Genomic DNA, 26045 nt, shown 5'->3' on the forward strand with positions numbered 1-26045 from the left:
GTAGGGATTAACAAAACAACATGAACAATTATTTACATTTAGTTGACATATTTTAAGGTATGATAATTAAGCTATGGAGTATTTCGAGAGAGTATAAAATAACTCATCTTGTTGTGTTTTTCTGCCTCCGTAATAGAGAACATCTCCTCCTGAGTCTTGTCTTCATGTCTATTCTGTAGTACAGTGGGAGTGGATGGAGAATCACGCTTAGTCAAACATAAGCACCCCTTGAACTATTCTCAGCAGCGCTCCCTCAAAAGCAAGACACAAAAAGTACAGTATGTTTCCTTAAAGAGCTCTCCCCAGCGGGCAGCTAAATAAATATGACACCTCCTCTCCATTCCCCAGCCACATTGCTCTCATTATTCATGTGTTTTGGCTGTTTGGCGAGACCAACAAGTTAGGAGGGGAATAAAGGAGCAGTAATGCATGGGGTTGGGGCCAGGTAGGTAGGGGGCTAGTGGGCTGTGGCCGTGGGCCGGGGCCTCCCCGGAAGGAGCAGCCCAGCCTGGGCTCTCACAGGGCCTGGCAGGGGGGAAGAAACCGAGCCAGAGAAATCCATCGGCAGCATGTTTAATTGTCATTGAATTCCCAGTTGGCGTGACTTTAAAAAACCATCCACAGGAAGAGAGCTGAGATGTTCGGAAAACATTTAGTAGATCAATATGCCGGGGAGAGCTGAGACTGGCCGGAGTGTGTGCTCAGGGACCCAGCAGAAGCCTTTCCAGTCGGAATACTGTTACATTTCTATTACTCAGACAGCAGGATCGACCTATTCAGCATATTTCTGTCCCCAGCTCAGCTGCACATGATTTACTGCTGTGTTGGTAGGGGGAGGACAGAACAGGCCAGGGGGCTCAGATCAGTTGTCTGGCTGTGGCTGCAGGCACAGCAGGCTGCAGCCAACATCCCTCACCCTGGTCTGGACTGGCATGGGCCCACTCACTGCTGCTAGATCAGTCGGGAACTTTGAGGAGACCACATCCTTTGAGGAGTCCTTTTCTGATTTATCCAGTCTTTACATCCTTTTTATTTGAATGGTGGCGTTCCATTGAGAATTTTTAGATTTTTTTTTTTTTAGATTACATAATATAAAGAGAATGATACAAGACAGACAGACAGACAGACAGACACTTTCACAAGAAAAGGAGATCTCCTTACCTTCCTTGAGCATCCCCACTTTGAGACACTTCATAAAGCGGCAGGCTTGACATGACTTGCGTCTCCGTTTTGTGATCTCACACTCGTTTGTGGCGGGACAGCTGTATTCTATGTTGCCTGAAGAGAACAAGAGATGTGGTTAACCTTAGCTTGACCACGCTTTATAAGGCAGTGTATCTTCCTATTGACTCAGAGGCAAAGGAAAAGCAAAAGGTCAAATGTTCTGACCTTTTTTCTCTCCTTTTTGTACATGTAAAAAAAGGGGGCACACATGAAGAATAAACGTAAACATATAATTATTGATACAATAGACATTTTAGGGCATTGTCATTTACATTTACATTGTATGAGTCACTGTGTAGATTTAAAACCAGTGGAATAGCTACTGTATATCACACGGTATTCTAGAGTCTATAATCAGATTGTGCAGACCAGACATTGGGTATCAGCATTTGTTAATCATCTCCTATGCAACAATCAATTACAGTAGTGTGTCTGAGGTGAGGTGAGCCGGAGGGAGGGAGGGAGGGAGACCTCCAGTACTCATCATGGAATCCTTTACAGACACCACCCTGGCCCCCACGCTAAATTGGCCTCATTAATTCTGAGCATGTCCCTTCCAGGCCCCTGGAGCAGCCAGCCGTCCAGCCTGCATGCCCCTTCCCTTCTCTGTGTCCCTCTGCCGCCCACTGCCTCAATAACAGGAAAGAGAGTTGGACACACGCCCCCCCCCGGCCACTTTACATAATACTCTGGCAGCCCTAAACCTGTTGTAACCACTGTTGCCATTGTTGACTACACAGTGTGCAGACAACAGGCCTTATGCATTATTCAAGTCCAGCAATACAGCGTCTGATTCCGGGACAACACAATGAAAAAGGGTTTCATTGCTACACAATAAAAGAGATGTTTCTGCCTGTACTGTAGCATTAGCAATAGAAAGGAAGGGCAGGATATACGATGGCATTCCCTACTTTTTACTGTAGTCAAGGTTTTCAATAAAGGGTTTCAAAATAATAGCTAGCTGCTCAAGGTCCTGAATTAGAATCATTCATTGTCCACCAAGAATGGAACAACTGAGAAACACATTTTGAGGCACACTGGAGACACAATACTATTTTATCATTGATGTTTTCTTACGTGTGTATTCTTAAACTTGGATTATGTTTTTTAATATCGACCACAAAGCCATGTTATCTATTCAACTGTTATCTATTCAACGCTGTGTACAGCTCCTTCTACATTTAGAAAGATGAACCTAAATGACTTCAATATAGACTAACATACAGTATTATCCTGTCTAACTGCATACAGACACAGTGGTTCAGCAGCTCTCCTGCCTATAGATAAACAGCCATACCCAGACACACTGGGATTCCATCCCGACACAACCAGCTTCTCTCTCTACTCTCACTCTCATTAAGTGTTTTTTTTAAAGAGAGAGAGAGTAAGAGCTGTATAATATTCCAGTAGCGTTCCCCCTCCAACTCTCCAATCCCCTTTAACAACTTATGCAATTATGTTAACATTATTGGACATATCAAGCGGAGGGTCCCAAGATGTATTAAATAATTAGAAATGTCTCCTTTATATCTGGCTTAGAAATCATCATGCCAATTCCTCTCATCTCTTTGGAATTGGGGTAAATAAAGGTGTGAGGGAAGGGGAGCGATGAGGTATGATAGTCTCTGTTCCTGTTGTCTCTGTTGTCATAGCACAACCAGACCATAATAATAAGCCCATCTATTTCCCATCTGTTCACAGGAGGCAATCAGAGTAGCCGTCTCTGGTATCTATAGGCTGTTACCCTGCTGTGGTTGCTTCTTTATGACACTGTATCAACTGCAATACTTTGGCACCTTCATACAAACCCCTTATGCCTAGAGAACCTTAAGTTAAAATCATTTCATCCAATGTATTGTCCTAGAATCTGGCCTGTAGATTAATCATATGAATTAAACATCATGATATTGAACATGATATAATTGGCAGATGTATATGGTATGCTGTCTGCCTGCCAGACAAACACTGCAGAGCTGACCCTGGTCCCTGGCTAACCCACAGGACACTCATGTTGACGGGGGAGACTTCTCCCTCCACTACACCCCCCCCCCCCCCTCCCCTGCTCTTCCCTCCACACCGGGGGCAGGGTGGAACACCTGCACAAGGCACACCTGAAAGCTAACAAACTGAGACCATGCACAAACAACACACACTCATACTCTCTCATGATACACTTAATTTTCAGCATACAGAGGCCAACTCATGTGCTGCCTCAAAAAAAAATATATATAAAAAATAACGGACTGGTTCACCTATAGTGACATTTATAGCTCAAGGGCTGATCCTCGGTGACAAATGTCTATTCATGTCTATTCATGTCTATTCATACAATCAGTCAGTCAAGCATTTGAGGGTTTATAAATAACCAGAACGCTGGGTTCATATTTGGTTTCAAAGGTTACCGTATGAAACAAATAACATAAAAAATATTTTCTTCTCTCAATTTATTTTATGGCTTTTCAGGACCTGTGCCAGGGCAGTGAGGGGAAAGTCAGGTCCTGTAAGTAAATTACAGTAAAATGGCAGGTATTTCTCATCAAAATCGAAACTGACTTTTACAGGCTTACTGTCAAGGTCTATTACTTCATATAAAAAAAGAGGGCCACTGAGTTCAGTTGGTTTTCAAGCAATTTTACACTTGGGTTCAAAACGAGAGAAAAATAAGGTTCAATAAGAGATTTATGTTTTTGATTGGTGGGGCACGCGAGGTGCGGGACGGGACTATGATTAGGGAGCTATAAGAGCAGGAGTATTTCCGGGATGGATGCTGATCTAGGTTGACGTTAATTTGGACCTGGGCTTGACTAATGTATCTATCTCCATGTAAGAGTTCAGGGGCTTTTCATTGGATGAATATGTGACAGAAGATGGATTTGCCATTCCCTCCTGTCTAAAAGGTAGGGGCATCAGGTCTCTTTTACAGCAGTGGAACGTAAGGAAGTAGAGAGAAGAGAAATGAAGCTAGGAACCCCAGGTCGAAAAACAGACATTTCCGGAAAATATTCCGTGCAGACAAAGTCAACTGTGTGGTCACTATTGTCTCAAATTGTTCTCAGATTAAATGCATTTCATTGTGTGCTAAAGATGTCAAGGGAAAAAAGGTCATTAGCTTTAGTGTTATTGCTTAGAAACAATATGATGAATGAGTGTAAAAGACACGTCTTCTGTGTTGTTCTCATTAAGGGATGTCGTCTCACACACTCCACCCTGGATAGACAGCCTCATTATTTCTTTAATTAATCAGGTCTCATCTACTGAAACCTCTTCTTCATCCAAGGGCTTTATGTCCCACTGTTTACTGCGCCCTCTTCCTCCTCTAGTCATCCTGTGTGGTTTTTATTATTTCAGAGGCTCTCGGCCCCCTCCTCCTCCCCCTCCCCCAACGTCCCATGGTCCTCCTCCCTGTCCTGTTCTGCCTGGATTGGGACCCCTGTCTGATTATTATGCCATTAAGCCTCTCCTCCTTTGAAAGAGCACTCGGGTCCCTCTCCAATCTAAAGAAGTCCTAGTTTTTTCTCTCCCTCCTTTCCCTGAAATTACCCGGCGTGCGACGCGTGCCTGAGTTTCTAATTGGCCCTGCTGTCCCTGGAGACAGCCCCCTCCCTTCCTCCTAATGAAAAGCCTCGGCCTTAATTACACTTTCCAAACGCTGATTGTTATTGACAAAACTCCTGTGGCTCGGACAAACGACGGCAGATTAGCTCCATTACAGGCAGCCCTCCAAGAGGAGAAAGAGAGGGATTTCAAATCGACAATGCAAAGTGAGGGAGGGAAAAAAAAGAGAACTTTCCATTTTTCTTTTCATGTACCTCTCTCTTAATCGTTTGGGCCATTGCTCCACTTAAGACGTCTCTTTCTTCCCAGATTGCTATTTTCTGTTCTATTGTGTGTCGCCGTCAATGTTTTGTAGCGAGGGGACAAAAGCATAGTTATGTTACTTGAGAGAAAATGTTCATCTTTTGTCAATAGACAGGATAGCTGATGGCAGCATGGGTAAACAGCAGGATTTGGCCTAATGCTTTTGTTTGCCTGCGAAGGTACATAGACTGTTTAAAGCTGATAGGATTTGGGATGTCCAAAATCAACACCTAGGCCTGCTAGACAGCCTGCACTCCATAACCTGGGAGCAATAATGGAATTTTATTAAGGGGGGACATTTTTAAGAAGCCAAGGACCTCAATTGAGATGTACAGACTATTATATTTACAGAACATATTTGAGGCATGTACAATGACAAGTTTTATTTTATTTTATTTAACTCGGCAAGTCAGTTAAGAACAAATTCCTTTTTACAATGACGGCCTAGGACCAGTGGGTTAAGTGCCTTGTTCAGGGGCAGAACGACAGATTTTTATCCTGTCAGGTTGGGGATTCAATCTAGCAACCTTTTGGTTACTGGCCCAACGCTCTAACCACTAGGCTACCTGCCGCCTGAAGTTATAAATATATAATAAATACATTTGTCTCCTAAATACAGTGCACTCCAAAAGTATTGGGACAGTGACAATTGTGTTGTTGTTTTGGCTCTGTACTCCAGCACTTTGGATTTGAAATTCTACAATGACTATGAGGTTACATTGCAGACTGACAGCCTTTATTTGAGGGTATTTTAATCCATATCAGGTGAACCATTTAGAAATGACAGCACTTGTTGTATATAGTCCCCCCATTTTAGGGGAGCAGAAGTATTGGGACACATTCACTTATATGTGTATTAAAGTATTACAAAGTTAAGTATTTGGTTCCATATTCATAGCTCGCAATGACTACATCCAGCTTGTGACTCTACACTTTTCTTGGATGCATTTGCTGTTTAGGTTGTGTTTCAGATTATTTTCTGACCAATAGAAATGAATGGCAAATCATTTATTGGGTCATTTTGGAGTCACTTTTATTGTAAAAAAGAATGTTTCTTAACACTTCTACATTAATGTGGATGCTACCATGATTAAGGATAATCCTGAATGAATCATCAATAATGACGAGTGAGAAAGTTAGAGGGATAAATATCATATCATACCCCCCCCCAAAGAACCCCTTATTTTATTATTATTGTTGTCACTGACTCTCTTGCACAGGCTCGATGTCCACTCCCTGGACTCTAACCACACGCTCACACATACTACACTGACAGCAGTGTGTGTGAAGAATGTGAATGGTACTGTATGTGTTTGTATGTGTGTGTGTTAGAGTGTCACTCGGTACCGGTACCCCTTGTATATAGCTTTGTTATTGTTATAGTTCTTTTTATTGTGTTACAATTTTTCCTTTTGTTTATTTACCACATTTTTCTTACTCACTTTTTTGCATTGTTGGTTAAGGTCTCGTAAGTAAGTATTTCACGGTAGGGTCTACACCTGTTGCACTTCACGGTAAGGTCTGCACCTGTTGCATTTCACGGTTGGCGCATATGACACAACATTTGATTTGATTTAATTGGAAAACGCTAGCCTCCTGTTATTGTAAGGGTGAGAGGTTAGTATGATATTTGTGCGTCTGTAACTTTCTCTCTTGTCATTATTCAGGATTCATTTAGGATTATCCGTAACCATGGTAGCGTCCACATTAATGTAGAAGTGTTTAGAAACATATTCTATTCTCATTTACAATAAAAGTGTCTCCAAAATGGCAAAATGCATTATTTACTTTTAAATTATTAATTGGCATAAAATAACATAGTCTCATTATTTTTATTGTGATACTATATCCTTTTTATTTAGCAAATATTTGTCTTACTTTTTTAACTCTGCATTGTTGGGAATGGGTTCGTAAGTAAGCATTTCACTTTAGTCTACACCTGTTGTATTCGGCACATGTGAACAATACCATTTTATTTTATATTATTTTAATTTGAAACACAACCAAAACAAACAGCAGAGTCACAGGCTTGATGTAATCATTGTGTGCTAGGAATATGTGACCAAATACTACACGTTTGACAACTTTAATTCACATATAAGTGAATTTGTCCCAATACTTTTGTTCCCCTAAAATGGGGGGACTATCTACAAAAAAATGCTGTAATTTGTAAACGGTACCCTCAAATTAAAGCTGACAGTCTTTAACCTCATAGTCATTATATCCTTTCAAATCCAAAGTGCTGGAGTACAGAGCTAAAACAAACAAACAAATAATCGCTGTCCCATTACTTTTGGAGCTCACTACATGTTTACCTTAATGCATGACACTAAATATTAAAATATTTATTTTGCCTCCTGTAGTTTTCATTTGAATTTCTCCCATTCTTACGCAGACTGTCTGAGCTTAGGCAGGGACAGCTGTGCATGTTGAGCAGTGATTTTCCCTGGCTCAATAATATCTCCCTCCGTACCATAGGTCCCACTGATTAATGTAGGACAGAGCACACAGAGAGACACACAGTGGGGGGCCTGTCATTACCTCTCTAATGGGAACCTGTGATACATCATACCATGCAGATCTGCACTCACGCCCTATTTCACAAGCACTCACACACACACACACACACACACACACACACACACACACACACACACACACACACACACACACACACACACACACACACACACACACACACACACACACACACACACACACACACACACACACACAGGACAGGAAATATCATGCACCTGCTGATGATAACCCCTGATGATGATGTCACGACCACTGCCCCCTACCTACCCAGCAGATGATGTCATCACGAGCGACGGGCTAGTGGCCTATCCTGTGTGTGGCTGTCCACTGTGTATGCAGTCCCTGTGGACATGTGTTGTCTCATACTGTGCTGCACTGCATGTGATTCCCCTCACTATTAATGAAGGTGCCCTGGGTGTCATAGCAATGCAGGCCATTGATAGCAGCACAACTGGAGGCACCAGCCTTTCAAACATATACCTTTTCCCAGGGAGATAAAGGGAGATGATGTAGGTCAACAACTACATTATAAGATGGTAGTTCAGGGCAGTAGGTGATTGTGTTCAGACCACAGAGAGATACAGTACATCTTCTAGTGTGTGTTTTATGCTGGAGGAGGAGGAGAGGTAAAACACTGTATGGAGTGTATTGTTGTGTCTGAAAAGGGGGGCAGATCCCTTGTACTGAGTGTGTTTGTGTGTCTGTGGGGGGGGGGGGTGTCAGGGAAATACCTTGTATTGTCCTTTTAAAGAAGGCTTTGCAGGCCTCACATGAGGCCACGCCGTAGTGATACCCAGAGGCTATATCTCCACAGACCAGGCACAGCCTCTTGGGGATGGAGTTCAACATGTATTCGCACTTAATGGGCGAGTCCTCCATGATGTTGCTAGAGCAATCGTCGTAGCGCTTGCGGCAGGCACCGGGGCCCAGCCCGCCGGGCGTGAACATGGGCGGAGAGTCCAGGCCGTTGGAGTGGCTGTTCATGGCGCTGACATAGCCGCCGCTGGCGTCCGAGTTGCCGCTGGGGCTGTGGTGGCTGACCGTGTCGATGACTGAGGAGGGGCTGGACGGCTCCGTCTTGATGTAGGACCCGCAGCTGGAGGGCAGGTGCCGGTCATCAGCAGCCATTCTATTCAGCAGCCTGGAGAAGGGGGGAAAGGAGAGGGGAGGGTCATTTGCACGGTTTGTCTGACTACAGACATGAACAGACATGAACAGCTTCAGATCGACTGGTGCTACCCACAAAACAAAAATCTATACACATTGTCTAACGATACAATGACAGCTACAGAGAGAAAACGCATCTTTGCACAATTTGACTGTGGAAAACTCTGTAGGCTACTGTTCACACAGAGCAAGTCCCTTCACACTCCCACACTCCAAAGAGGACTTACTACATATCAGCTGTTCTCTTTTATTCTGATCCCCCCCCATTTATGTTATCCTAACCATCACCATTAACCAGCCAACCAGGTGGGAGGATCCTAAGCGCCTCATTAACCCCACACTCCACCAGCCGTGAGAGAGAGAACACACAGGTGCAATAAACACGCTCAACACTGACCACACTCCTTCTGCTTTAACACAGAAACACAACCACAGCTGACACAGGATGGCACCATGCCTGGGACCCATATTTAAGACTGGGTTAAAGAAAGCCAGAGCACAGAGAACTTATCTGGAGTGGTCTCCTTGAGTCAGCAGTCAGGCAAAAAGAAACATGATGGCAAAAGGATATTGACTTTGTTCACTGTCTGGTTGATAACAGAATTTCGGAGTACATCTCATCTGATGTTGTGCCTGCCTTGTGTGAAATAAAGTGCAGCCTCTGGCTGTGTTGACACAACGCAGCTTCAAAACCCCAAAACAGCTCATTGTCCATACGATTTGATTTATGTCTCCTTCCACCACATGTAAAGTGTACTGGGAGAACAGATAAAACAGCACTGCTCTCTTCTAATATGGACTTTTCCTGGGTAAACAGAGTGAACTGAGGAGATGGAGTGCTATGAGAGGGATAACCTCTAAGTATTCTAAAGGTCGTGGCGGGGTCACACACACACCTCTGCACTAGGCACCACTGACAAGGTGAAAGGTCGTCTGCACTCGCCCACATTCATGAAATTGAGCCTTGCGTGACTTATGCAAATGCGAACACCGGGGTTCCTGGTTGAGTGGCAGCTAGTCAGCCCAGGTTCTGCCTTAACAAGTTAGTTATATTAGTATTTTGCCAACTAATGGTAATGTTTCCATAGTTTTCATGTCAGTTTCCCATCGGCAGCGCAGAGAAAGGGTACCTCTCTACCAGTATGCCTAACGTCTCTATCAGGATTTATCCATGGCCGGACGTCTCAGACTGCTACAGAATGCAGAGAGGGAAAGGCCTTTCCATATCCCCATCGGCCAGCCGGAGAAGGGGCAGCCGGGATAGCTGTCTCTCTCTCTGGCTGATTTAATTGTAAGGGTGGGTGATGGTAGGGTTCAGGCCCAGGGGTCAGTGGGTCAACCTTATTTTCTCACCCTGGCTTCCTGGGCCCGTGGAGATGGGGGTCAGTGTGTCAAATTAAATCTCATTCCCAGGTTTTCCCATGTATATTCATTGGAACTCCAGGTGCCCACCACCTCTGAAAATTCACAAAAAGGTTAACTGCTAAAATAAATATTAAAAAATGCCCCCTGTTAAAACCGTTGACCTTGTGGAATAAGCCCTTTGTCTGAACACTCCTGGAACTTTTTTCAATATAGAACATACACAATATAAAACCCATAACCACCTTTTATACTAGGGATCATGGCACTCAATTTACAGTATTTCTCACAGTAACTATAAAAACAAGTTGGAAAATACCTATAAAAAAACATTGAAAAGGTAAAAGTAAAGCCAAGGAAGTTTGACGTTTTTTCTCTCTCCGTGTTTTAAGGAATATTTAGTATTTCAAATAGATTACTCTATGTACTCTTAAAAAGTAAAAGCAAAATAAGAAAATAACAAGATAATAAAATAAAAAGCTCCATCTCCTTGATGCTTTTTTAACATACATGTAATGTCTTCGTTTAAATAACTCATGTGGGTTGCATCCACATAAATGAATGAAAGGAGTCTCTATTCATCCGCTTTATGTTCTCTACTTCAGACAGCTCTATGCACCTGTGTGATAGGACACCTGCACTCGGCTTCTTAAAGGCTCTATATTAAAATGGCAGCACGCCGTTAGATGGCTCTATTTAGCTTTTATTCACAAATTCAGAGTAAGCTTAACCCCAGTTCAAAGGTCACCTCCAGGGTGACACTTAGCATAATTGCATAAGTGTCTAAACTGTTTCCCCTCCAGCTCTATGTGGTCATATATAATACATGTTCTGGCTACAATTCCCTTAACTCATTCCGCAATGACACATTATGCTACTGCTCTGCTTATGTTTTTAACAAGGCTGGTTATATTGATTAATGACATTGAATGAATACTAACCATTTTAACCTAGTGTACATTAATCAAATATTTTCTTAAATGTACAGAAATATTATTCTTCTCAAATGGGACAGGTTCAAATAAAATCTATAAACACTATTAATAATATGGCAAATAAAATATGAACATAAATGAATTGACAGCAGGGATTGTGTTAATAAAAATACAACATATGGACCAGGTGCTAATTAGGATGTATCCCAGACAGGACATAAAATGAAGAGGTCCACTGAACTGATCAAGACCCAGGTATATTGTGAAGTCCATAGTCCATGTCTTCCTCTCAAGTACAGGAAGTGTCCTTCCCGTTCTGCCGCTCAGCTGCATACTGGAGGATTGCACGTCAAAGATATCTCTCTCTCTCTCTCTCTCGCCCTTTTCCTCCTCCTTTCTTTCTCTTTGTACCGATCAAATGCATGCTGAGTGGTGGGTTATGGGCCCACAAAAGCACACTGAGCAGTTTGGTTTTAATCTGATTCCAGCTGGTCCTCCTAACAGCATTTCAGATCAGTAATATCATTCCACTGCTGCTGCCGTGACCAGGATTAGCTGCCCTAATGATCTCCTCTCCAGCTCCTCTATCGCTCTCTGCTCCGCTTCTTCAGGAGGAGAGGGAACTGAGGAGCAACCGTCCTCATGTCTCAGCCCTTCCCTTCTCTGCCTGGGCCTCCGGCAGCATTCTGAACACTGTCACAGGAAGACGACAGAGCCTGGAGAAACTAATTGGGCCAATTTGTAGGTATTCCTACTGTGAGCTCTATGCTGACTTCTGTAGTGTGCTAATGTCTGTACTGTACTGAAGTGTTAAACACGGACAGACACTCAGACGTTCTGTCTCTCTTACTCACATTAGCATTCCCTCTTTCTATGAGCACATTACACAACTCGAGTGCTTATATTAAAAGCTCAACTCAAAATGGGAGAAAATGTAAAATGTGTACTCAAACGATTCATCCTGCGACTGAGTTTTATGGCATGATGAGATCATTTAGAATGTACTTTTCACTCTCTGAGCTGTGGGATGCCAAAAACCTGGTTTGATAGTGTTGGCTAACCTCATCCCAGCCCCCAACCCCTCACCCTAAGCAGATGGGGGGGGCGGTGATATCAGATGCCCCAGTAGGGGCAGATCTGCCTGGAGGCCCCTGGGCGATGTCCCTGATAAGCTACTGGCCCCAGAGTCAGCGCAGGAGGAGGAACTCAATTAGCTCCTGACAGACCGTCTCAGCCTCCAGCCACCACCAGCGCCCACTGGCAGCTGCCATGGTGACCTCTCCTCAAGTGGCCACTGCCACCTCTTACCACTCAGCCGACCGCACGGCTGCATGGAGGACGACTCATTTAGGGAGATGGGAGCGAGGGCTGACTGACTGAAACCAGATCACAGGCTGACTGGCTACAATCACTGGAATACACACGTGTCCCCAAACATCATCTTTAGGATGGGACGTTTCTGGAGGGTTTCTGTATTCACATGGGGCCATGGAAATGAAATGGGATAGAGGGTCAGGGCTTGGGGGGAGGGGGGTGTATGGGGAACCTTGTGAAATATGGAGAATGACTTTCTATATATCTGGGTCCAGGTTAATAACCCTCGGAGGAATGGGGACAAAAGACGTCTGGGACAATTTTGAGTGTGTGTGTGTGTGTGTGTGTGTGTGTGTGTGTGTGTGTGTGTGTGTGTGTGTGTGTGTGTGTGTGTGTGTGTGTGTGTGTGTGTGTGTGTGTGTGTGTGTGTGTGTGTGTGTGTGTGTGAAAGTGTGAAAGTGTGAAAGTGATGCGGGGGAGACGAATCTGAGTAAATGTGAAAGGAGGCAGTGGTTGGTATAGAGGCTAGAGGCACTCCCTGCACCTCATAGGGACCCATTTCATGTGGGAGAAACTCCTCATTTGGGATTTTCTCATTAATTTGTCCTGCTCTAAACAGATAGAGGAAGGGGCAGCGTGGGTGTCGAGGGGAGGGAGGGAGAGGCCTCTTTGTTAACGGACACGTCGCCTGACAGAGATGTATGATGTGCTGTTCTATAGAAGAACACAATAGAGGAATAAGATAGGAGACAGAAAAACAGAAAGCCAAAAAGAGGGGGAGAGAGAGAGAGAGAGAGAGAGAGAGAGAGAGAGAGAGAGAGAGAGAGAGAGAGAGAGAGAGAGAGAGAGAGAGAGAGAGAGAGAGAGAGAGAGAGAGAGAGAGAGAAAGAGAGAGAGAGAGAGAGAGAGAGAGAGAGAGAGAGAGAGAGAGAGAGAGAGAGAGAGAGAGAGAGAGAGAGAGAGAGAGAGAGGAATGGATGTTTATGCATGCTTATGGAGAGCAGCGCGGGCCCCAGATCAATAGTCCGTAGGCCAGGGGATGGGTGTACATGGAGCTGGGTGGTGCTGGGTTACCACTGGGGGGACCATGCAGCTCCGTTGCCCGGCCAATTAACTTCTTCAGTCTCCAGCAGAGGATTAAATTTAGCTGCTGCACAGCGATGTCACTGTAGTCTTTATAAAGCCATGAGCTCACTCACTACGACAACATGAGCCACACGCACCAACAGGCCAGCCACAAGATAGTGCTGGCTGCCCAAGAAGACGCAGATCACATCTATTGATCCCCCCCCCCCCCCCCTTTCCTTCCTGTTGGAAAGATGCTGGCAGGAAAAACAGGCCCTCTTATGATACAGGCGCTGCTGTTTGTCTGACGTAAACTGTCTGAGTGACACTGGAGAGATCCTATTCTGAAAAGGGCTAAGGATCCTCGGAAAACAAATGGCGGTAGGAAAGATCGGATGAAGATGCCAGAACCCTGTTAGGGAGTGGGTTACCAGTTTAAACATTCTTCTACGGCAGTAGAAGAGTTAACACACTACTCTGCATACCCAGCAGAGAAGCTCCCTGTAGAGTAGGACAGCTCATCTTCACATGGGGAAAAAAGTAGATCAGTACAGCCCTGGCTTGGCACACATTAGGATCCTATAGTGCATCATTTCATCTCAATGTAGGAAGAAAGTCTAATGGTGCTCGTTCAGAAAAAGAATCAGCAACCATCAAATCTGTCATCAAGAGCATTAATCGTTGGCAGTGGATGCCTAATGCCTAATCATAAAGAATTGTTTAAGACATATCCCACACACATTGTCTAACAGCCTTAACAGGCTTTCCATTTCCTGGCCTAAACCACAGACGCAGAGACCTGGCTCCAGCTGTCCCACCACACAATACTGTTCTGGAACCAGCACAGACACACCACCCTGTCTACGAGGCCAAAGGGCAACTATAACCAGCAAGGGAACAATATGTGTAATATCAAACTGGTCCACACATACATTTCTGGAAATATAGCTAATGCACAGAGCGCATGTCTAGGGTAAAAGACACTGCATTGACTCTGCAGTGTGTGTGTATAGACTACAAACAGAGGGAAATATTATCGTAAAGGGTTAAGCCTGTTTAAGGCAGACCAATGTAAATCACAGGTTTAGACACAGTGAGAGTACAGGGGGACAGAGGCAAGGAGCCATGCATGAAATTACTTCATTAATCTTCCTCTGATAGACTGTCTTGTTTAGGGGGGAACCTCTACCTGCTTCAAACAAAGAGCCCGTCCTGCCACTACCATAAATTATCCTCTTCATCAGAGGAAGGGCCAAACACACACACAGACAAATATACAAGGTTAAATTAACCGGGGCAAAATTAGCGAGTTTATCAGTTGTCCAGAACAATTTAACTGCAATCAAATCTGTAAATGTTTATACAGGCTCACACATAAACAGCACATATACACACTGTTGAGATCCAAATATGTTGTCAAATATGTCACACTGAAACCATGTGAAATGTTGAACATACTGTATATAGTTTGCTGATAATCGACACTGATAAAGAAATGTGAAAGAACAAAATACGTTTAATATTGTTAATTTCACTAAATGGGTTGTTTGTTTGTGGCATCTTTGAGTCAAACACAAGTAAATTTTTGTCTCTCATTTAACGAGCAACAATCAACAATGTAATATATGGCGCCACCAACTGCTGGTCTTCTTCCAGGGCTACTGTATGTGGTGGTGTGGTAAAATTAAACCAAAATGCTCGAGGGGGTGTGGTATATGGCCAATATACCACGGCTAAGGGCTGTTCTTAATTACGACGCAACGCAGAGTTCCTGGATACAGCCCTTAGCTGTGGTATATTGGCCATATACCACAAACCACCGAGGTGCCTTATTGCTATTATAAACTGGTTACCAACGTAATTAGATAAGTTAAAATAAATGTTTGTCATACCTGTGGTATATGGTCTGATATATCACGGCTGTCAGCCAATCAGCATTCAGAACTCTAGCCACCCAGTTTATAAGGTCCTTTAGACCATTATAGAGCCACACAGGGCCGCTCTCCCAGGTCTCTACCTGGTCTCTCCCTGGTCTCTTCCTGGTCTCTACCTGGTCTCTCCCAGGCCTCTACCTGGTCTCTCCCTGGTCTCTTCCTGGTCTCTACCTGGTCTCTCCCAGGTCTCTCCCTGGTCTCTCCCTGGTCTCTCCCTTGTCTCTCCCAGGTCTATCCATGGTCTCTACCTGGTCTCTACCTGGTCTCTCCCTGGAACCTCCCTGGTCTCTACCTGGTCTCTCCCTGGTCTCTAGCTGGTCTCCACCTGGTCTCTACCTGGTCTCTACCTGGTCTCTACCTGGAACCTCCCTGGTCTCTACCTGGTCTCTCCCTGGTCTCTACCTGGAACCTCCCTGGTCTCTACCTGGTCTCTCCCTGGTCTCTAGCTGGTCTCTCCCTGGAACCTCCCTGGTCTCTACCTGGTCTCTCCCTGGTCTCTACCTGGTCTCTACCTGGAACCTCCCTGGTCTCTACCTGGTCTCTCCCTGGTTTCTAGCTGGTCTCTCCCTGGAACCTCCCTGGTCTCTACCTGGTCTCTCCCTGGTCTCTACCTGGAACCTCCCTGGTCTCTACCTGGTCTCTCCCTGGTCTCTAGCTGGTCTCTACCTGGAACCTCCCTGGTCTCTCCCTGGTCTCTACCTGGTCTCTCCCTGGTTCCCACCTCTTTACAGGCTCATCTCCCAAACCCTCCTCTCATTCCCCATAAACAGTGGTGTCCAACATACGCCATTCAGGAATAGTGAACGGAGGGTACATTTTTTGGGCACTGGATACACACATATAAAAGGGCAAGCACACACACAAACTGTATACACACACACACACACACACACACACACACACACACACACACACACACACACACACACACACACACACACACACACACACACACACACACACATTCTGTATGCACAAACAGAAACACACACACCCACACACACACACACTGTATACACAAACAGAAACACGCAAACACACACACACACACACACACACACATACTGTATACACAAACAGAAACACACACACACACACACACACACACACACACACACACACACACACACACACACACACACACACACACACACACACACACACACACACACATACTGTATACACAAGCAGAAACACACACATACATACTGTATACACAAACAGAAACACACACACACACACACACACACACACACACACACACACACACACACACACACACACACACACACACACACACACACACACACACACACACACACACACACACACACACACACACACATACTGTATACACAAACAGACACACACACACACACACACACACACACACACACACACACACACACACACACACACACACATACTGTATACACAAACAGAAACACACACACACACACAAATATGCACGGACACACAACAACATTTAAATTGAAAAACTGTCAGATACTGTATTATGCCATAAGCATATAAAAACACAACATAAAGTATGACTAGCTTACACCTTCCATAACATATGCAGTAGCCCTTGCCAAGCCATCCATTCTCCCTCTACGTACCCCCTACAGCATCATGTACGTCCATACCTCTGCTATGACATTCTAGAAATGAAAGCAGAGAGGCTTCTCTCAGGCAGAGAGCGTGATGAATAAAGATTTACATTATAATGCACTCTGGTTTACTGAGACACTCACAGGTCAGCACACCACTGAGAGAGCGACAAAATGCCTATATAATGTACTTTGATTTACGTAGAGAAGATATCACCTTGACATTGAATAAAAACAAAGAAATGAAATAGACGTGGTAACCTTCCTAAGAGACAGAACCCAGAAAAAGATCACAGTGTGAAAAATACACAATATCCAGAAATCTCATTACCCAATGTTTAGCACTAATATTATAAAACTCTAAATTGACAATTTAACTGAAAACAAAAACAAAAATATTCCCATCCATTTTGTAAAATGACTGCAAAACATATTGACATGGGCCCTACCAAATAAACACATCAATAAATGTTCCCAGTCACCACAGTGAAACTAGGCCCACATACTGAGGCAGAGAGTGGCCAGTAGTCAGCCTGCATGCTAGGATGTTAATGGTTGGTGATCGGTCAGTCAGAAGTACCGGCCCCAGGGCAGGCAAACAGGGCAGTTCTCTCTCTCTGGGAGAGACAAATGCACAACGCAACAGCAGGGGTCTGACAAGTATGTATGTACGCACACTACATTTTCAAACCCTTTATTTTAACTCCTGAACTTGTAACTTTAGTGTCGCTCCTCATCCAAGCTCATTTATGCTCTTGTTCAGACAGACCTACAACATATCATCAGAACCTCCTACAATACTCCATGCCATCAGTCTGCCTGGGTGGGAAGGACAGAACAGGGCAGAGTAGAGCAGAGTAGGGAAAAGAAGAACGATGAGGCAAATGGCTCTTAGTCTAACAGCTGTTATGGCTGCGATGCCTGGGAGAGCTGGGCGGGCTGGGCGGCAGAGGCCGTGTACAGTCAGTCCGTCCATACTTGGTTAAGCTGTCAGTAAGAATCAGAACTGCTATTGTGACGGACGGTTTCAATATTGATTTCATAAATAAACAGAGCTAACCATCGATCCTAATGTTATTTTGCATTTCAATTACTGCTCAGAAACATAACCTTCAAAGGACTGGCCGCTCAATACCAATAACATTCACTGATAAACGCCCGCATAGCCACCCACTCCACGTCACGCTTTTAACCAAGTGTAAATTAGCGGACTTAGCATTTTCCCTCCATTACATTTAAGACAGAGCGTATCGAAAATCTCGAAAATTATTGTTCAGTCTCGCGTCCATTGGGCGGCACAAAAGACGCAAATACAGACAGAGAGAGGAATGAATGAAAACAGACAGATGACGTGATGAGTAACACACCAAAGAAAGAGCTTCAATGATTAAACTTTAAATGGTTCATCACAATCTCACCATATATTTAATTGTAATAAACCTGTAGTTACAGCTGTTTGCCACATTGTGTCAGAAAGAAAAAAAGCTAGTGTACCGATGCTCTGAAATTCTCATGAGAACTAGTAAAGTGTGTATTATAATACTCATAATGCAGATATTATGTTTTTACAGTTGTTTCACATCATCTCTGACAGTACTCCATCAGAACCTCCTTTTGTGTGTGTGTGTGTGTGTGTGTGTGTGTGTGTGTGTGTGTGTGTGTGTGTGTGTGTGTGTGTGCGTGTGCGTGTGTGTGTGTGTGTGTGTAAATCAAGAGGAGCCTTTCAGTGTTGGAGCAACAGGAAGAAGTGCTGACGCACCGTGTCAGTGATAGCACTTCGCTGCCACAAGGTTGTGAGAGTAGCCCACGTAGCTAGGCTAGCATTATCCTCCTAGACTAATGGACCTGGTTATTTTTAAACAGATTCTCACACTGCAGTGAAGGTGTCCAAGGTTACCGTGGCCAAAATTAGGAGGGACTTGTGGTGGCGTTTGGTGGTTTCAGTGCGGGTGGATGTCATGAAACGGTCAAAGTGACAAGTAGCTCATCACAGAAAAGACTAGAAAGGCCAAACACTACATGAGCTCGTATGAGTCTGTAATGTTAGAGCGTTATCAAAGGGTGCTAAATACTAATGGGACAATTATCTAGGGGTTCTGAGAGAAACTACATACACTTCAACCAAACAAATCAAAATGAACATCGTCAAAGAAACATCACAGAAACAGAGATGGAAGACCACCTACTTCAGATAAATTGTATGAACTTGTATCATCTTCGTTATGTATTTTACAAGCAATAAGTAAGCATCTCCAGAGGCCCTAGTTTAGACCAACAATTACAAACACACAGAAAAACAAAATGGAGAACAGGGAGGGTAAATCCACTCCGCATCCCTAAACGCCCTGGGCAGTACCCCCCACCCTCCCTTAACAGCCAGATCTGAGTGACAGGTTTACAGTGAAAGAAATGATACTCATATGCAGAGCTTACCAGAAATGAGAAGGCTCCAGTGTGGCCAGTGGACTGAGTAATCGCCCTAATGAATTGGACAACGAAGCCCTGTTGGTACAAGGAGATGCATTTAGAATTGTGTGACAAATGTAATTTAAAACATTAGGTTTTTCTTAAAAGACACGTTTCCCCCGACACCTCCCCTTAAGTGCAGAGGGAGAGAGACAGGAGGAAGGTTGGAGCGGGCCGGGGGAACAGCGGTGGTCACCGGGACTGGCTGTCTGCAGTGGCTACAGCAACCACAGGCTCTTAGCTCTTAGCGGGGTGGCCGTTCTCGGCCAGGAGCCTCTTCTGGTAATGTATTCTGAAACCAAATTACCGTAAACTGATCCCATCTGGATAGTGTCTGTGCAGGGCTGCTTTGGTTACCCGGCACTGCCTCTACCCCGCGATAGCATCTCCATGAAGACAGCAAAAATCTGATTAACCCAATAACACTGAAACACTTGGTCAAAGACCAAAGAGCTTTTAACTTAAGATACACTAATGCAATTCCCTCGCCTTGTTCTCTGAAACCTAATCAGAATAAAGAGAGAAGGGACAAGAAGGAATGTTAGAGATGGGTATTTTACTGAGCCTAATGTAGCAACCTGGATCGGATTAATCGCTGTGTGGTAAGTTTTGCTTTTGTGAAAATTCATCCGAAAGCTCTCATTCCCTAAATGGAAAATGGACATGTAGAATATGGCTGGGAGGAGCAGTGAGGGTGTTGATGGAACATTAAGGGATGGAAAGGAATCCTGTCTCAATCGGCTGCCTGCCGCTCAGAGTGCGCTTGCTAGCGAGACCAGATGAACTCAAACTGACAATCCTCAGCATTGGCTGATTTCTGAGCGGCGCTGAAACAGCCAGAGCAATAGGAGAGCAACAATAAGCCTGTCTGACTGCCATATGTTACCTCCTGCCGTCTGAGCCAAGAGAGACTTCAACTTAAACGAATCAAGTGCTGTGAATTACGGCTTACTATCCACACCAATCTTGCTGTACGTAGCTTACTATGCATCCCAATCGAGAAGGGATAATAAATATAGAGCAAACTTGAAGCTGTGGAGAGAGGTGTCTTAAAGAACATATCACGTCAAAACTACTATTGCTCTTTTTGAGGTAAAATGTATTTGGGTGACAAATTCAAACGAGCAGTAATACTAGGCTATACATACCTCTCCATATTGTCTGAAATAAAAATCTGTCACTGTCTCAATCCTATTCCTACTGTAGTAGGCAGTCATTCAGGCACCCAGGTCAATCTATAGAGTAGTATAATAATACACTGCTTCCACATCACTGCTCTGGATCTGCTAATTACACGGTGCACAAACGTCCCAGTAATCCCAGCAACCAAGCACCGGAGACACACACCACGTCACACCACACCACGCTGGGGGCTGAAAATACTGCTGTCCACAGACTAAGCAGATGGACTACTAGTGAACAGATAACAACACACTGGAAGCTCAATGCAAATATGTCCTATAATGAACAACACTGCATTAGTTAGTATGAAACGCAAAGACAAAATTTGTGGCATTAGCAATAATTGTATAGATGTTGACCGAAGTTATTTTCATTAGAAAGTCTTGAATCTTTTGCACGATGCTTCTACTTTAGGATTAACTGATATGTGTAATGAATATCAAAAAAAATATTTATTTAAATTATTTAAAATCAAATCAATCAAATTCAACCTAAGAGGATGATAAATAGTGTTAGATAAATAACTAAATTAATTCAATGTGATTTAAGAAAAAGATAACAGCTCACTGATTTATGCATAAAAAATCTTAAACTGATTTATGTTTGAGATATTGCCAACCATTGCATGTCAAAACATCTACTGTTTGTAATTACCTCAACACATGACTAAAGCGGTAATAAGTGTTTTGTTTCCTAATGTCATTTTTACATGCACATATGTCTGACACCTATATCATAGAAAACAATAATTCTGTCAAACCTATAATTAAATATGGAGTTATATATTTCATTTACAGGCATGACCTTTTCTATATCACAGAAGAGAAGGAAACACACGCTGTCTCTACTTCATATGTGATATAAAATAAAACATGTAAAATACAGTCAGCATTTTGAATGCCAGCAACCCCTTGCAGTGATATTTTCTGTGTACATTTCTAATGACAATTGATTGTCTAATAAATGTTACATGAATGGAAGAGTGTTAACACAACATTGAGAGAAATTCATATTTGTATCTAGGAATCTTATTCTACTTAATGATATGTTATATGTATACTGTGTGTATATGTTATATTACATGCAATAAATAAATTATTACGCATAATCTACTTGTATTATGAAAGCAAAACAAAGTAACGCTTTGCCTAAGTTAACCACTAACACTACTTTACTGTTGTACATTGTGTTCACATTTCCAATAAAACCCTAGATCGTTATATTGCACGTTTCTGTTGAAATTACACTCTTGCTACAATGATCTTAAATTCAACTTTCCCTATAGGAAATATAATGTCACTCAACTGTAAATAGACTGCATTTAATCATTTCATTTATGCACCTCATATTGGCTACAGTGCTTATAGTGAATCACCAGCAAACTAGGTTAGATTGCCAGTTGTTAACAATTGGAAGAAAATCATAAAAATATATACATGACAGACACATTTTGTGGAGGAAAATGGCATTTTAAAGGTCTTTGAGTGTAAAAAACTCAGTAAACTGACTATGTCAACGTCAATACAATTCAATTGATCTTAAATATGTCTCAGTAGTTATTATATAGTTATTGTATATTATGATGAGCATGTTTATGTTACTTTGACCCTTTTCCACGGAGGTGTATCTAAAAGGCAGAGTTGTATAAAACCTCTGTAAAAAAGATTAGGTAAAACAAAGGAGATTACAACAGTGTGTCTAAGGAGTTAATGAGTTTACTAGGAAATGTGTCTTTTCGCTCTCTGAGCATTCAATGGTTAAAACTCAAACTAGAGGTCTTGAAAACAAGTGAGTGAATCCTTAGGCTGTCAGAACAATTCAACCATTTTCCTCTTTTGCATGACATCCCATTGATAATGTCTGTGCCTGTATTGCTTTGAAATTCTATACATGCAAATCTATAAATCTCAACTACTTCAATTTATTAATCTCTATCGTATAAATCTTTCAGCAGACTTGCACGGTACCTTTAAAAAAAAACATAATCCAGCTACAACAGACACATTTGGCTGATTAGATTGTTATGTGGAAAGAGTTATGGGTTGAAATAATGACTGTCTTGAATACTACATGAGGGTTTCACAGCAAGTAGAAGTAATTGAATCAACAGCACATGATAATGCTTACAGACCTTACAAATGAAAAGATTGTCACCGCTGAATGAAATATTGGGCATTAAATGTATATTCGCAAAAGAAAATATCACAACTTCAAATAACAGACATCTGTCCTATAAATTGATATTAAAACATACATGTATAGACATCTAGCTGTTGTATTTTTACAACACTTTCTAAAGCAGATAAATAGGACTGGATATACTTTCCTCGTTCTTTTTCAAGTAATAAGTAATAATAGCAGTAAGCTCCTCAAATGTACTGAACAGTACATGCTATAACATAAAACAACCTCCTACATGTCAACAACAAATTCATGTATAAAAGAAGAACTGCATTTAGATATAACAGGTTACTTTGAGTAAACCCACAGCTAGAGAGGGGCTTCTTAGACAGGCAGCCTGGCATCCTGCTGCCTGGGATGGAGCTGCCTGATCACTGGGGTTACAGGGTCCTTTCACATGTTTTCCCCCCAGACGTACAAATATTGCAGCGTGTAAATTCATCCTCCCAATTCCATGAATTCACTTTAATCTAATCACCTTAAATGTATTCTGATTCTGCTAGGGTGGCCGTCCGGCCAGGACAGGGACAGAGAACAAAGCCATCCTAGAACAAGCTGCTAACCCAACAGGACACGTTCCCTCTATTCTTTAGGAAAAACATACGCACGTTGCAATGAGCCACTCTTAATTGATCGGCCGATGCTCTTAATGAAATGTGCACAGAGTGACACACGGCTAACAATGTGTAATCTGAACACAACCACAGACACCTGCCCTGTTGCTTTAGGATATCACTGGCAGGAGACAGTCCTGTACGAATTAACAGCCATTCAAAACATATATATATATATATATATATATATAGAGAGAGAGAGAGAGAGAGTCAGATAGTGCATATTAGTGTGTATGTGTGTGTGAGTGTGTGTGTGAGCAAGAGAGCCAGAAAAAAGCGCAGTGCATCTTTACTATAGCAGTAAAAAGTTCAACGATTGGCAGGACCTTTGTAACGGAAACAAATGCAGGCACTTCTACAAGAAAACACAAAGAGAAAGAAGGAGAGAGGAGAAAGAAAGATTGCAAGAGGGGAAAAATGCTGTATCCAACATCACAAAAGAAGGGTATGTTAAAAGGAAGGTTGAAAGAAAGAAATGCACCTACTGGTTATGATAGCTGAGAGGGTCTGGCAGACAAAGTTCTGAAATGTCCATCAGTCCAGTTTTAGCATTCCAGGAATGAGAAGAGGAAGAGGAAATAGGAAACAATTGAGACCCGCTTCTCTCCCAAAATGACAGCACAGCGCCCTCAGAGAGAACGGTGAAAAGCCCCTCCAGCACTACTCCCCCCAGCCTGCACAGGTATGCTCGCTTCTGATTGTGTGTGTATGAGTTTGTGAGTAAGAGAGTGTGTGTCTCTGTCTGTATGTGTGTGTGGTTGTGTGTGTCAGTGCGTATATGAGAGAGAGAGGAGTGGGAGAGAGAGAGAGAGAGAGTTAAAGGGGGGTGAGAGAGAGGTAAAGGGGGGTGAGAGAGAGAGCGAGAGAAGCGCAGGCAGCGGCGGATGAGCGCTAAGATGGAGAGAGCATGAGAGAGGGAGCGAGAGGAATGACTCTTTCCATGGTCAGGATAGGGCTCTTTAAGACTCAAGGGCTTGATGAATATGGAACAGCTGCTGTTGGCTGGCTCCGAGGGGCAGGACTTAAAGCGACAGAGGGACCAGCAGAGCATGAGGGAGGAGGGAACCACACGCTCAATACCTAGCTCGCTCAATCGTGCACTCCGCTACACACAAACACACACACATACACACACACACATACTCACACATACACACTCACACACACACACATACACAAAGCCACTGTCATTCAAACAGGCAGATAAATACACTTTACATTAGAACATGCATATGCAAATAAAAGAGCTCACACTACACACTAAAACAAGTTGAAAAATACACCAACAAAAATATGACTACTAAAATCTCACACGCAGTTCACTGTGTGAACGTTTAAAATAAAGAATAAATAAATGAGTGTCTGGACATGCCCTATTGATGTTGAAATATCAAATCAAATCAACAAAAAAATTGTCACATGCGCCGAATACAACCTTACAGTGAAATGCTTACTTACAAGCCCTTAACCAAAAAAAAGTAAGAAATAAAAGTAAATAATTAAAGAGCAGCAGTAAAATAACAATAGCGAGGCTATATACAGGGGGTACCGGTACAGAGTCAATGTACAGAGTCAAAATAAAGCACATATCCATACAAAGTCAAGAAAATGATTTCCCCCTTGAGCCCACTGAATCTCAATTAGTTAGGGAAACAGCAAAACATATTGTATATTGTAAAACAAACATCATTATTATTGATTGATTCAATTCAACCTTTACTTTTCTTCACAAAAATAAAGCTTTTATAAAAAGTTGAATAGCTAACAATTCTCTGTTTTTGGTTGCAAAAAGGTGGTATCATAATTGTTATGTATATTATTTTGAATGTGCTGAAACTTCATAGGGACTATTTATGACAATACAGTATATATATTTTTAACAAAACATTTTTGCACAACAATGACAAGAGTCCATCAGCAATTTTTTTTTTTTTTTATACATACAACCACAATAAAGCAATGCAGCAACACAAATTACTCATTAAACAATCTTATTAAAAACTGTTTCCAACTAACAGCAGTAGTGGCTTTTCAGATTCCCAGAGACATTTCTGCAGAAGTATAACCAAATCAGATGTGTTTGTTTTGATTCAGAAACCTGAAACTACAGCACAGACACAAGCGGGAACTGATCTATTTCTTTACTTGCAATAGAAAACAACTCTGGAACATTGAGGAAAGTAAATCCATGTATTGAGTTGTGCGTGGCCATTAGCACTTGGTGTTACATGCGAAGGACTATTGTGGACCTTTCACCAGCTGTAGGAGATGATCTCAAGCCATAACTCAAACTCCGAGAGCCCATCAGCATCTAAAGCAGCGCAAAATCCAGCCCTGTCTTCTCTGACCTCTGTTTAAAACCGCCTGTATTTCACTGTTGGTCAAGCCAAGGAAGAATGTGGAGAATGCAGATAGCATTTCACAGTCAATGAGGGTCTTCATGTTACTGTATACCCATATTATAAGAGCACAGCTTAACATGGCATCTTAAAGGAGAAAAGAGCGGTCCGACAATGGCTGACACTGCTGGGATAAATGCAATAGAAAGAGTAGACCTCACTGCTATTTCATAAGCTCTTCTTGAATAAAGAA

At 42.8% G+C, this 26045-nt stretch overlaps 1 protein-coding gene across 4 annotated transcripts in view; it reads right to left on the minus strand.

Annotated features, from left to right (window-relative positions):
- Window positions 1–26045, minus strand: part of LOC139530818 (steroid hormone receptor ERR2-like) — a 64445-nt gene that overhangs the window by 34366 nt on the left and 4034 nt on the right. Inside the window, exons 1-4 of one of the 4 annotated variants that reach the window (XM_071327537.1) lie at window positions 23939–24393; window positions 19444–19512; window positions 8355–8764; window positions 1162–1278 (exon numbers count right to left, since the gene is read on the minus strand). In XM_071327537.1, coding sequence (XP_071183638.1) covers window positions 1162–1278; window positions 8355–8764; window positions 19444–19512; window positions 23939–23988 — 646 coding nt within the window. In that variant the 5' untranslated portion in view covers window positions 23989–24393. Of the gene's footprint in view, window positions 1–1161; window positions 1279–8354; window positions 8765–19443; window positions 19513–23938; window positions 24394–26045 lie in introns of those variants that run through there. The other 3 variants (XM_071327540.1, XM_071327538.1, XM_071327541.1) reach the window with 3 other exon arrangements.

This window comes from Salvelinus alpinus, chromosome 9 (assembly GCF_045679555.1).
Source record: "Salvelinus alpinus chromosome 9, SLU_Salpinus.1, whole genome shotgun sequence".
Taxonomy (NCBI): domain Eukaryota; kingdom Metazoa; phylum Chordata; class Actinopteri; order Salmoniformes; family Salmonidae; genus Salvelinus; species Salvelinus alpinus.